The sequence below is a fragment of the Notamacropus eugenii genome, chromosome 6 (genome assembly GCF_028372415.1).
Source record: "Notamacropus eugenii isolate mMacEug1 chromosome 6, mMacEug1.pri_v2, whole genome shotgun sequence".
In the NCBI taxonomy this organism is placed as follows: Eukaryota; Metazoa; Chordata; class Mammalia; order Diprotodontia; family Macropodidae; genus Notamacropus; species Notamacropus eugenii.
The window spans coordinates 317,051,062-317,064,160 of NC_092877.1; the positions used below are offsets into that span (position 1 = coordinate 317,051,062).

Sequence of the window (13,099 nt, forward strand, 5' to 3'; positions counted from 1 at the left end):
ATCAAGAGATGGCCATTGATTTGCTCTTTGATTTTAGACTAGTTCACTTCATCCTGACTTAGTTTCCTATTTCATAGAGCGAGGGAGTTGGACTGTAGAAGTTCTTCATCACTCCCAAGCTCTATCCTGTTCTGGGACTCTAAACCAAAGATGTCTTGCCAACATGGCCATGTAAAAAGAAAGCAAGGTTGTCCAGTCCCAAGGTAAAGAAGGTATGCAGGGCTCCAAGAATCCTAATACCTAGACCATACACATGATGACACAAAACCACATTTCTCTATTTCCTTTTCTGAGAATAGATTAAGATTTCTCTTTGGGTATTTTAAATTTTTGAAGGTAATCATTTGTTTGGTATTGTCTTGTTGGCAAAGTAGCTTCTGATAATTCTTTCTATTGCTTATTTTGTTGTGATTTCATGGTGTTAATTTTGTTTGCTGAACTGATTTTCTGTCCCCTATAATCGTATATCAATTCTGTGGAAGTTTTCAAAGAACCAACTTCTAGATTTATCATTTCTATAATAATTTTGACTTCCAATTTACCTGTTTCCCTTCTAACTTTTTAGATCTCTAACTTTTGTACTTATTTTGGGTTTGTTGATTTTTAATTTTTAAAAATGCATATGTTTCATTAATCCTTTCCTTTTCTATTTTGCTAATTTATGTTTTTAGAAATATACGTTTTCCAGAGAACTGCTTTAGCTACATCTCAGAAATTCTGGTATATTGTCTCATTGTTATAACTGTCTTTCACATAATTATCCATTGCTTCTATGATTTGTTCTTTGACCCCCACATTATTTAGGATTTCATTATTAAGTCTCTGTTTAGGTTTGTGTCTTGTTTGTACTTCCTGAATGGATTAATGTTTTTAATGCATTATGATCTAAAAAGGATACACTTCTATTCCCTGTTCTTCCCATGGTCATTTTATTTGCCCATATGCTATGTAATTTCCTAGGAGGGAAGGGGATGTCCACAGGTTTGGAACACTGCATTTATGTTAGTAAGTTTTGTTAATTTTTTTCTTTCTTCCTTTTCTCCTTTTTTCCCCCTTCAAATCTTTGTAGGAGCTCTCTGGGAAGGAGGGAAAGGGTACAGGGGGGGAAATCTAGGTAATTCAGAATAAAAAGATGTTAATAAAAATCTATTTAAAATTTTTTTTCTCCATCACGAAACCTTTCCAGAAGCCAACTCAATGTTGTGCGTATATTTTTATGGTGATTTTGTGAGCACAAAGTATCATAAACAGATTAAATAACTCTTAAAATCAAGATAAAAATTTTCTAATAATTTATTTAGAAGTATTTTGGTTACAATTAGATTGGACTCTAGGGGTGCAGGAGGCCAGACGTCTTTTGCTCATTGAAATACGAATTCTCTTTGTGAGAAAGCAGGAGTGTTCTGGCAAATGTTTAACTGGCTCTCTGAGGAAAAAATATGTGCATGACATACTCTGAAGTTTAGGCTTGATTATTAACATTTTCTCCATCACTTTCTTAAGTCTAAATTTTCTTTTCATCTTCTTACGTAAAATCAACAAAACAATGATCAGACATTTATGGAGGCACAGTCACTTTCTCACTGCACTAGGATTTTATTTAGTGCAACGTTTTTCAACCCAAACTATATTATAGATTGATAAAACACCTAAAATCTTTGCCTTGGACCACTCAAGATATGTAGCTTGGTCAAGCTTAGTTCACAAAGTAGTAGACTGTGCAAGCAGCGAGACAAAGAGATAAAGAGGCAGATAATTTAGGGTATTGGCTTTTTTTTAAATTTAGAGGTTTTTAAGGTAAAAGACTTTGCAAGATCTCACAAATTTTCAGGAGTCTGAAGGGCCTTCAAAAGCCATCTGGCAAAATGTATACTCGAAAAGTAATCCCTATTGTAACAGTCCACATAAGTGGTCATCCATCTTCATAATAGTAGCCTTAAATAACTTTGGGAGTGCTTTGGGAGTGGATCACTTTTTACACTGATAGAAATCTGCCAGCCCAATTGAACAGCAAATGGGAAACAGTGATTTATTTTAATACCCCTGCAATGCATCAAAATGTCCTATAATGGCACAGAAGAATATATGTACCCCCTAAAAATTAACCCCTGTAGGAAGACTTATGCCCCGGAGAGATTCTTTTTATCTCATCACTTTTCTGTATGAATATATAGCTCATTACATGAAAACTAGAACAAACAAAAAAACCCCTTCCTCTCTTCTGGGGTTGATTCTATTTCACTGCTCCATTTGTGGCAGACAGATCACAGCCAGACTTGTTAAAAGAGCATGGAAAGAATTTCTTTTCCAAGGACTTACATAGCTGTATGTGCACTCCAACCCAGAGTAAGGGGAGGTTTTGTACTTTCAGTGCAATGGGATGATAAAGTTAAATATCTTGGAATAACCACTTGCTGTCCAACTTTGTTGTTGAGCGAGAGAGCCACATTGAAGCTGTATCGTTTCAGGTGAAGAATAAGAACCCTTAAAGAGACGATGATGCAATCCATTAGTTCATGTATACTGGAAACATTTATCTGGAGCTCAAAACAGCCTAACTGAGTCTATATATTAGAGAATTTCTGGGTTTATTTGGCTAGCATAAAATTCTGTTTTATTTACCTCTTTTTGACTTACAAGAGTGCAGAACAGATTTAAAGTATTTTAAGAATTATAGGAAAAAATACTAAAGAAAATATACAATTACTAAAAAAACGTTTTGGGTTTTTTTTAAAGTTCAGGTAAAAGATATTGGATTAAAATGTTTACTTGTTCATTTCAATCTACTATACAGCCCTTCATGAAAAGTTTTCAGTGTTTCAAAACAGCCCTTTAGTGAGCACATGTAAGAATACTTCTTTCTTACCCATATTTCTATATTCCTTCCCTAAGGAATCAGAGAAAAAGAAATCTGCAAACCTAGTTTTCCTATTTTGAAATTTTTCTTTTACTATATTCCTTTATTAGCTAACACATCCGTATTTGGAAATTTGTAGACCTAATCTAACTTGTGGGTCTGAAAAGGCTTTTGAGCTCTTTGGCACCACTAGACTCACTGGTTGGTGTCCAAGTGATCTTTTCACTTTTAGTACCAAATGAATCTTTGCCTGATGGACCAAATGACTACAATCCACATAAACATTCTATAATTGGATTTCAAAGTTCATATGGGAATCAACCACCGTTCAGGCAAATGAGACTTATAGCAAACTGCTTCCTTTCTTACGGTATATGCCTTTAATATCAAAGCCATGAAACAAAAATTCACTAAGTCCTTTAAAGATTGCTCTGAAATTGCAAAATGAGGGCAAGGGTTTCTTAACTGCTGCTTTTGCTTTTTTAACTAAAAAGGAAGTCTCTGCTAAACTGTATAATAAGCATTATTCCCTGAAAGAAAAGAGGCTGGTTCTTCCTTTGTGTTCATTTTCCCAGTGCCAAGGACAGTAACTGGTATACAATAAAACCTGAACAAATTCTTGTTGCCCTAAACTCTAGAAAGAGATGGGGAACATATATGTACTGTTCCACATGTACCGGGGTTTTGTTCAATGGCTTTTCCCTGCCATTCTTCTTACAAGGGAATTTTCTTACAAGCAATGGCTCACTGGGTAATGAAAGGTAAGTGAGATGAATACGTTAAGGAAGGTGATGTAAAAACAAAAGACAAATAAAAAATAAAACAGACTAAAAAAAAAATCATTTAATTCAGATAAACTAAATATATAATGAGGCTCTGTACTTTATTCCCAATTTAAAAAAAAAAAAAAGGACACTGCTAGAACACCCCAAATTGCTTTCCATAGCAGTATACTACTAACCAAATAAATCCATCTCTGCTCTTGAAATCATTACCCTTACCACGTCTATTTATGGTTCAGCTTTGCTTATTTTCCTAACTCATACTGTCAAACTTTACTGGCATTCCTATATATGCATTCAATCTTCCAGGTTTTCTGCTTTTCTTAGGTATTCTTACTTTTCAAAGAGAAATAAAAGGAATGGCAAAGAAGCAAAATTGAACAAGAATTTACCTGGGAAGTCTGTTGAACTTATGTGTGACAACAGCAGACTTCCCGCCACACTTCTCACAGGAATATTCAAGTTCTTCTGCCTATTAGAAATAAAACAAACACAAGATTGAACTAGTATCTTCATACCCACTGAGAGGATTAAGAACTTTGAACCAGGTGAAATTTGATTTCTGTTTAAGATTACTAAAGAAACTGAGATTCAATCCTCAAAAGATCAAGAAACTTTTGTCTTCTAATAAATTTTCTAATTTCTCTAAGAAAATCTTAATTGTCTTTCTTAAAAGAAACATTTTAATTCACAAAACATCACACTCTAAAAAAATTAGTAAAGATCAAGTTGGGTTTTTTTTTTTGGAAAAAAAAAATCTAGCAGTATTGCCTAAAGATATCTGAAACATATAGTACCTTAAAAACCAGAGAAAAAGCCTTCAAAGTATAGCTATTAGTTGAGCGTTTCTGTTGAAAAGTCAGGAATTTTTAAATAATACTGATCAACAACACTGAAAAGACAAAGAACTTTGAAATACTTAAGAACTCTATGCAGGTCTTTAATGAAATACACAATGTACATCATGACAGAGAGGTGATGGATTCAAGTGCAGAATGAGACACAGTTTTTAGATGTGGCCAATGAGGGAACTGATTTTCTTTGATTATATATATTTGTTACAACGGTTTCATTTTTATTTCTTCTTAAGTGGGGAGGTGAGGGTAAGATGGAAGGCAGAGAATCTAGACTCTTGTTAATTGAAAAACATTTTTTTTTTTTAAATAAAGGTAAAAAATTATTCTTTGGTTGGTGCTTTCCTACTCCAGGTTAGAGAATGAGGGCAGAACACTCACAAATCACTGCACTAATTAATAAAGAAGTTACTTGTCCATTAATACTAGAAATATTATCAATATACAGCCTTAGGCAGAGAAAAGCCATGTATTTAACTCCAACAAAATAGAAATTACTGTGAAATCAAAAGGGATCCTGGCAAATTCTCATGAACAAATACTGCTGTATGGAAGCTCCAACTGTATCACAGAGGCCTTTTAAGGATCTGTCAACATGAATGATAGGAATAAATTTATCTAACAATCCTACAACATGAGAATTTTCCCCTTTCTCTTTATAGGTCTTACACTACCTAAGAAAAAACAAAGGATATATACTGATCCCCCTAAATCATCTCAGTGGGGATTTACATATTGATTAACAAAAAGATTAAGGAGGGAGATTTGCAAAATCTATTTAAAAAAATTTAACCTTTGCAAGCAGAAATTTTAACATAACATAAAAACTTTAAGAAGTTTAAAGAAACTTTAACATAAAATTTTATTAACCTCAAATTATCATTCCTGTTTATTAATATTAAACACAAGTAGGGTTATTTTCTAAATACATTTTCTGGTAGAATAAATGAACATTCTACTTAAGCAATCTGTTTTCAAATCAAGAGGTTCATGAAGTTCCTTTCCTCTGCCCCCACCACCAAGGCAAAAGTTAATATTAAACAATTCCTATTTGGATAATTATTTTTTCCAAACCATCTGACAACATACTGTAAAGCAATGGATCAGAACTAAATCTATGAAATATATTTCCATTAACAAATAGTGTTATTTACCCTAAAGAAAAGATCAAGAGAATCTTGGATTGACCGAGGAGGTAGTGGTTTCTTTCTTCGGGGCAGGTCAATGGAAAGGTCATTAAACTGTTCACGTTTTGGAACAGTTTCCCCACATCTACAGAATATAAAAAACATATTCTTCTAAACACAGTTGTACAGTGCAGAATAAAATATCATACTTGCAAAAACCAATTTCTTCCTAAGAAATCTGGTGAGAAGTACAATGAGACAATAAACAGGCACTCCTTTATTACCCTGAGCCAAGCAAGTCAACTAGCAAAGGGCGAGTGGATAAAAGTTAAATTTATGACTTTGCGCAATGCTTTCCTTTAGAAGGTGTCTATGTCACCCAGTAAACAACAATCGTATCACACAGTAGACAGAGAATTGCACTTGGTATTGGGAAGGCTGGGTTCAAATCCTGCTTTCTAGTTGTGTAAACATGAACAAGTCATGTAGCTTCTCTACGACTGAGCTGCTTCATTTGAGAAGGCGGTAATATCTGTAGCACCTACAGTACAGAACAGTCATGAGGCACAAGAGACATAATGTGTGCAAAGTGCTATATAAATCCAGGTATTATTTTATTGGTATGATTAAAACTCTCAGTATCAAAGATTAAAACATTTCCTAAAATACACCAACAAGGAAGCAGGTAACTCAAACATACACGAGACAGGCTGGTACAGAGGAATGGAGCATGGAGTCAAGATGCCCTGGAATGAAATCCCCACTTAGGGTTGTGATTCTGGGCAAGTCCCTTAACCTCTCATGGTCTTAGTTTCTTCATTGGTAAAACAGGGAGTTGGATTTGATGGTCTCCAAGGTCCCTTACAGCTCTTAATTTATGATCCTACATATAGGCATCTTCATGTTGCTTTAAGAGCTGTACAACGAATGGTCCATAACAAGGCAATACTATGGGATGACTGGCTCAACAATCTAATAGGGCAAAGATGAACACACTTTGATAATAGGGAAATAGAGCCTTTCCAAGCTAAAATCTAAGCAAGAGCTTCAAGCTCAAATCACCTCCTCTCTAGTTCACTTAAAATAGAGGCTAAAAACCAGGATTAGTCACAGGGATTACTTTCTAATCTGCCAATTAACACAAACTCTTCTATGTAACAGTTAAGTGAACTGTAATAAACAGTAAGATGACAGTGCTTTCTGTTTTGTTTTTTTCTGGAGGAAAGTTGGGGGATGAAGAAGAGAAAGGTCCTGGATCTGTGATTTCTTTGCTGTACAGAATTCCCAGGGAGAAAACTCCAGATGCTGATCCAGCTCAGCATCTCTACTGCATCTTCCACTCTTAGGCATGGTGGTCTGAGGTCCTAAGAAGGAAAGTGATTTGCCCAGAATTACACAATGTGTGTCTGAGGGGGGTTATGAATGGCAATGTCCTGAGATCAGCCCTCCATCCACTATGCCTTGTTGCGTCTCAGTTTGATAATTAAGACATATGAATGGTTCTTTCAGTGAGAAAATAGCCTTTATTTAAAGACCTGTCTAGTTCTGTATTAAAAACAACTAGTACATAAGGGACCTTTTAAGGAAAAATCAAGTGCAAAAACGAATTTCATAATATGTGAAAAGAGTATTTGTGTTAAGAAATGTGACAGATTATTCTATCATTATTCAGTTAAAAGTTAGTTTCATTTTACCAATAATTTTTAAAGAAGAATAAAGATGCTGAAAAAGAGCTCAAAATACTTACAAGAAGATAGTGGAGACAATCAATGGGTTTGAAAATCTATGCTTTGGAAAGAAGAATAAGGCAAGCAGAACTTACATCATAAGACAGTCAACTATTCAATTCCACAAACATTTCTTGAATTATTATGTGGAAAGCACTGTGGCAGGTGATGAGGAAATTACAAAGTTAAGACAGATAGGTCCCTATCCCTAATAACCCCTTTCTAGAAAGGAAGACTTTTTTCCAGAAACAACTATAACACAAAGCAGAATATGACAAAGAAGCAGTACAAAGTACTAGGGAAAGTCTAAAAACTAATCAATCCAGTATATCTTAGAGGGCACAGAAGGCTGCACAGAGATCATAGGATTATAGATTGAAAGCTAGAAGGGGACTCATAGGCCATCTAGTTCAGCCCACTAATTTCACAGAAGAGGAAACTGAGAACCACTGGAGTTAAGCGATTTATGCAAGTGTATTATCCAGGCAGCTCAGTAGCACAGTAGGACTTGAACCTGGTCGTCTAACTCCAAAAGTCATTGCTCTTTACACAATCCCAAATGTTTCACTTGAGACTGGAAGGATGGATAGGACTTCAAAAGGAGCAATGATAGGAAGGGAGAGGATAATTCCATTTCTAATGGGGCATGAGTAAAAGCACAAAGTCAGGACAGGTCAGGTGTTGCTTACAGCTTAAAATTTGGGTAGAAACTCAGAGTGAGTGAATGGAACAGAAGATGGCTCTCCACTCCAAAAGGCCTGAGCCTGAAAGGTGTCATCCAGGACGCCCAACATCCTAAGGCAGCCCCATTCTGCATCTGGACATTCTAGTGGTTGTAATGCTTTTTCTTACCTTGGGCATAAATTTCCCTTTTTACAACTTTCTACTTAGTGTTTATAGTTTTGTGCTCTGGGGGCAAAATAAATACCTCCCATTCCTTTTTTCACATGACAACCCTTGAGAACCTCAAAATCTCTGCCCTAACCCAACCATCTGCAATTACTTCAAATCATTCTCACAATACATGAAATCTACGTCCTTCACTAGGTTAGGCTGGCTGCCTTCTCCTCAATGCTCTCAGTATGAGAATGTAGAAGACAGCAAATGCTAGCTTAAGGAGTCTGGACTTTATTTAGTCGGCAATTTGGAACCACTGAAGAGTTTTGAGCTGTAGAATGACATGACCAGATCTAATCATAAGGTTAATCTCACACCATTTTGAAGGACCAATTTGAAAGGGGTGGATGGTGTGCCATGGTAGGAAAGTTGTAACGGTTTTAAATCACTGACAATAAGAACTTGAATACAGAGTAGTAGCAGGAATGGAGATAGCTGGATTCCAGCGATGTGGAGGAATCCAGAGGACTTGGAAACTGAATTAGACATGGGATATAGAAAATGAAAAGAAAACACCAAAATGTCAGATATTTGGTAATCAATTTAACAATTACTAAGTGCTTACTCTGTGCAAGGCATTGGGCTAGGACTGCGAATGCACAGATGGATTAGGACCCTCTCTGTCCTCAAGAACTTATGGCTAAATAACAATAAGAAAGGTATCCTAAAAACTTTTTCAATAATTCAAGAAGTAGAGGTATTAGACAGGATTATACTTTTTCAAAAGTTTGGAAGTGAAATAGAGGAGATGGCAATGTGCCTTGTGTACACAGAATAGCTGATTTAAAAAAGGGTTTTGTTATTTATTTAGTTATTAGGACTGGAATTCCTCTTTTAGATAAGAATCCTGGTCTATATAATGGGGAAGAACTATATAGCAAGAGTTTAAAGACAAGGAGAAAAGATGAGTGGCAGAACAATATCATGACATACATATCTTTTCATTTTGAAGGCATGTAGAGGAAAAAAGAAAACCATGTCTATGATACAAAATACTTACACTTTACATATGATAGAATGCTGAACCTCAAACTCCAAATTAGTAATAACAGGACATGTGTATATCCTGGTAGTTGCAAAATCATCTGGAGTCCGTCCTGGAGAATTCTCTTCCCCAGATACAGGTTCAGTCTTCCAAGTTTTATTTAATTTTTCCATGTCCTCCTTTAGCTGATCCAAACACTGACTTAAAAATTCATGTGCATCCTAAGAAGAAGATCCACTCAATAGATCAGAGATAGCTATCTGATATGAAACCTCATTAACTTTCATGATTTAGTTTATCAAAACAACTGAATACAAAAGACAGAGACATTTACTCCAAAATATCTTAGTATATTTGCAATTTGTAGTTTAAAATCTAAAATGGATTTCTATGGCTTAGCATAAATTATGATACTACTGACTTTACAAAACAAAATCCACCAAGTGTGGACCCTTGCAAATCAATCTTCCAAAACAGTAAAATAGAATATTACAATGAAATTTTTTTTCCTACTTAAAACAATGTTAAATTTTTAAAAATGTTTTCCCTAAAATAACAATCATGCTAAGATTTAAAAATCATTTCTCACAGACTGCTAAAGATATTTTAAAGTAATCATTACTTACATTTTGCATATAGCCAGAGAATCTCTCTGCTGTAGCTGAAATGGCATTTTTAACCTTCTTGAGCAAATCTTTCTTTGTTTCTGAATTACAGACATCTTTCTTAGCAAGAAGGTGGGCAAAGCGTCTAGTAAATAGAAAACGCAAGGTTTACAAATTCTGAGATGACAAAGTATCTTCAAGCGTAAACACAAAAATTTAAATTCCCCAAACCTGGATTCTTCTATAGCCACTGAGACTCAATGTGAGGGAATTAATAACTGCTTTGCACCTGTACTGAAGTTCAGACTATTGAACAGTCGGTGAAAGAACTATTCCATAGGTCCAATCCTCTCCATTTCCAATCCCCTTTCAACTTTGCTCTTGAATTTCTGAACCTCAAGACCACCTCAGCTGTTATCTTATCCTGCAACTTCCTTCAGTACCTGGGGTCTCTTCACCCTGGAATAACCAACTACTGCTGAGGTCTTCTCACCTTGGAATATCCCTCTTCCAAGCCAGTCCCCTTCTTTCATTGGTGAGCTATTTCCAGGGTCTCCATTTGGCCAGTCAGACTTCATTTCCCTCCAGGGTCTGATCCTGACTTTTTGGACTTCAAAACTATGCTCTGGCCCTGGGCTTTCTCATTCTCTCTCACCTTCCACTTGTCAGCTCCCTTTTCCCATTAGAACATAAGTTCTTTGAGGGCAAGGTCCATCTTTCTTTTTGCTAGTATTTCTTATCCCCATAGAATGTGCTTAATAAATACTTGTTTCTTTACTTCCTTCCCTAAAAAATTTGCCTTATAGAATTTAGTATCTAACAAGACCTTTCCTCAAACACTCCCCAAGGGGGAAAAATTCCCTCAAGGAGCTTACAATTTATTTAAAAACCCAAGAAAGACATGAAAAGTTAAAAAGTAATAATAGAAATTATAAATAAAGATAACTATTACAAAATAACACCTCAACGAACAGCATAAAATAATTTTTATTTTATTTTCAAAGAAAGTATTCTATCCTTCCTTCCACCCTCATCGAGAAAGCAAGAAGAACAAAACCCCTATTAAACCCATATTCTCACCCTCTCACATCAACGCTGCTCTCCCCTTCCCCTCCAAGACAATAAACCCCATTACAAACACACATAGGCAATCAAAACAATTTTCCACGTTGGCCATGTCTTTACAAAATGTTTTTTTTATTCTTTGTTCTGAGTGCTTCACCTATCAGGAGATAGGCAGCATTTTTTATCATTAATCCTCTGGAATAATGATTGGTCATTATGCTAATAAGAGTTTAACACAACAGTATAGTCTATCACATTTATTAACCACATTTTGTCCATTTGTTCCCCACTTTATGGGCACCCCCCACTCTCATTCTTTACCACCTCACAAAGAGCTTTTTCCAAAATTTTCCTCAAATGCTCACATTCTTTTTATAAAAACATTTCAAAGTATTTTTCAAAACTCTTGCTTCATTTCTTCCAGAAATTCTAATGGAGTTTTTGCTCAAGTTATATTTTTCTCTAAGGCAATGCTTATAGATGTTCTGGAGTCATTCTCTTCTGTATTTACATCTTGAATGTCCACGCCACTGTATAACAGCTCATTATGGTGGGGTTGTTTTTTTGTATGCTCATTCTTCCAGGGACTTGATGTTTGGGCTGGACTCTGTAGCACTTCCAGAGGGAAGGTCTGGGCTGGTCCTCTTGCTGCTTTCTTAAAGTATTCAGTGTTGTTATTCTAGAACCTCAGAGAGAGGCTAGGCACCTGCAAGCTTTCAGTGCTCCTAAATGGTCTGATCTGGGGCAAAGTCTGATTGCTGCCCTCTGGTCTGAGTTAGGCAGTTCCTGACCTGGGTTAGGGTCTAAGCAAGAGAAAAGTTCTACCAGATTCTATTCCATCAGCCAGCTGAAAAGCTCCATTGGTTTGAAGTAGAAGAATTGTAAGCTCCTTTGTGGTCCTGGATTCCTGTTCTATTCCTCAGCAAGATGGGCTAGATGTTGAAGTGACAACCAACTTTGCACCTGAAGTCTGAGTCACACCACTGCTGCTCTGGCTTCTGAACTTTCTCTTTTCTCTGAACACTGCTCAAGGCCTCCTCATCCACAAAAGCCACTAAGCTGTACAGGTCCCTTTTTCATTCCTTCCTGGATCTATGATGCCAGATTAGGTAATGGGCAACAAAATTATCAGTAGGCACCTGTCCTCATTCCAGCACCCCAGTGTGAGTCTGAGACCTCCTCTTATCCTGGTGCAGAGCCTCTCCAAGATACTGGAGTGCTCTGTGCAGTGAGCACAGTTCTTGCTCAATTCCATCTTCAGCGTCCACAGACTTCCTTGTCTCCCAAGCTGGGCTGGACAAAGGACTCACTGTGACTTTTTCTGAATTTCCCCATCAGGTTTTGGTCTGGTGCATTGTCTAGATTTATTAGAAGTTCCTATAGAAGAGGTCAATTAATTGCTTCCTATCTTTCTGCCATCCTATAGCTCTTCTTGCTGACTTGACCATCTCTGTATTCTACCTCCTTCTCACTGGCTGAATTCAGTTAGCTTATATTTGAAAACGAATGCCAAAGCTACTGGCTAATTACCTCAGAAAATCTATTAAGCCAAGTTACAAAATTCTCTCTCTACCAGGAAATTATTTTCAAAAAAAGACTTTCAAATTAAAGTAAAATCAATCATGGTGAAAAGAGAATGTTCTTCTACGGTGGGTAAAAATGACCATTCCTTATCTAAATTCGTGCCATTTGTTTACAAAAGAATAGAAGAATCTTGTATATTAGACATTCTAAAAATCATACACAAAGCCTCTGAGAAATATTTAATACATTATATTTCTTTTAACCACAAAGTTTCCCCCCCACACTCCCAAAAATATTAGCATTTAGGGGAAAAAAACAAGATGGAAAATGTAGCAGTACTTCTAAAAGAGAAAAGAATATTTTACCTAAGAATAACAGTTACCTGATAAGTGCATTAAGTGGTACTTTTTTCCATGGGATACCTTGCTTAAGCAAATCATTAGCAAACGACTGAAGTGAAAATAGGGACTGTAAAATGGCATTCATATAGCAAGTATTTCCCAAATTTGAAAAGCTGAAAAATAAGAAACAGATACATTACTTGAAAATTGTACAAGGGTTTCTGCTGCATAGATTCACTGAAACACTAGCTGAGTTTTCCTTTCTAATTTTGTAGATCTAGGAAATGAGAGGTGGCTCTCTCCACATGTTGAGACTAGAACACTGGACTCAAGTC

The 13,099-nt window shown here is 36.0% G+C and overlaps 1 protein-coding gene across 9 annotated transcripts in view; it reads right to left on the reverse strand.

Annotated features, from left to right (window-relative positions):
* The window catches only part of USP37 (ubiquitin specific peptidase 37), a 77,997-nt gene that overhangs the window by 40,668 nt on the left and 24,230 nt on the right, over positions 1 to 13,099 (reverse strand). For all 9 annotated transcript variants that reach the window (XM_072617772.1, XM_072617771.1, XM_072617773.1 and 6 more), the window contains 6 exons: positions 12,806 to 12,937; positions 9,856 to 9,979; positions 9,245 to 9,450; positions 5,648 to 5,765; positions 4,032 to 4,111; positions 2,320 to 2,484 (listed from right to left, as the gene is read on the reverse strand). In XM_072617772.1, coding sequence (XP_072473873.1) covers positions 2,320 to 2,484; positions 4,032 to 4,111; positions 5,648 to 5,765; positions 9,245 to 9,450; positions 9,856 to 9,979; positions 12,806 to 12,937 — 825 coding nt within the window. The remainder of the gene's footprint in view (positions 1 to 2,319; positions 2,485 to 4,031; positions 4,112 to 5,647; positions 5,766 to 9,244; positions 9,451 to 9,855; positions 9,980 to 12,805; positions 12,938 to 13,099) is intronic.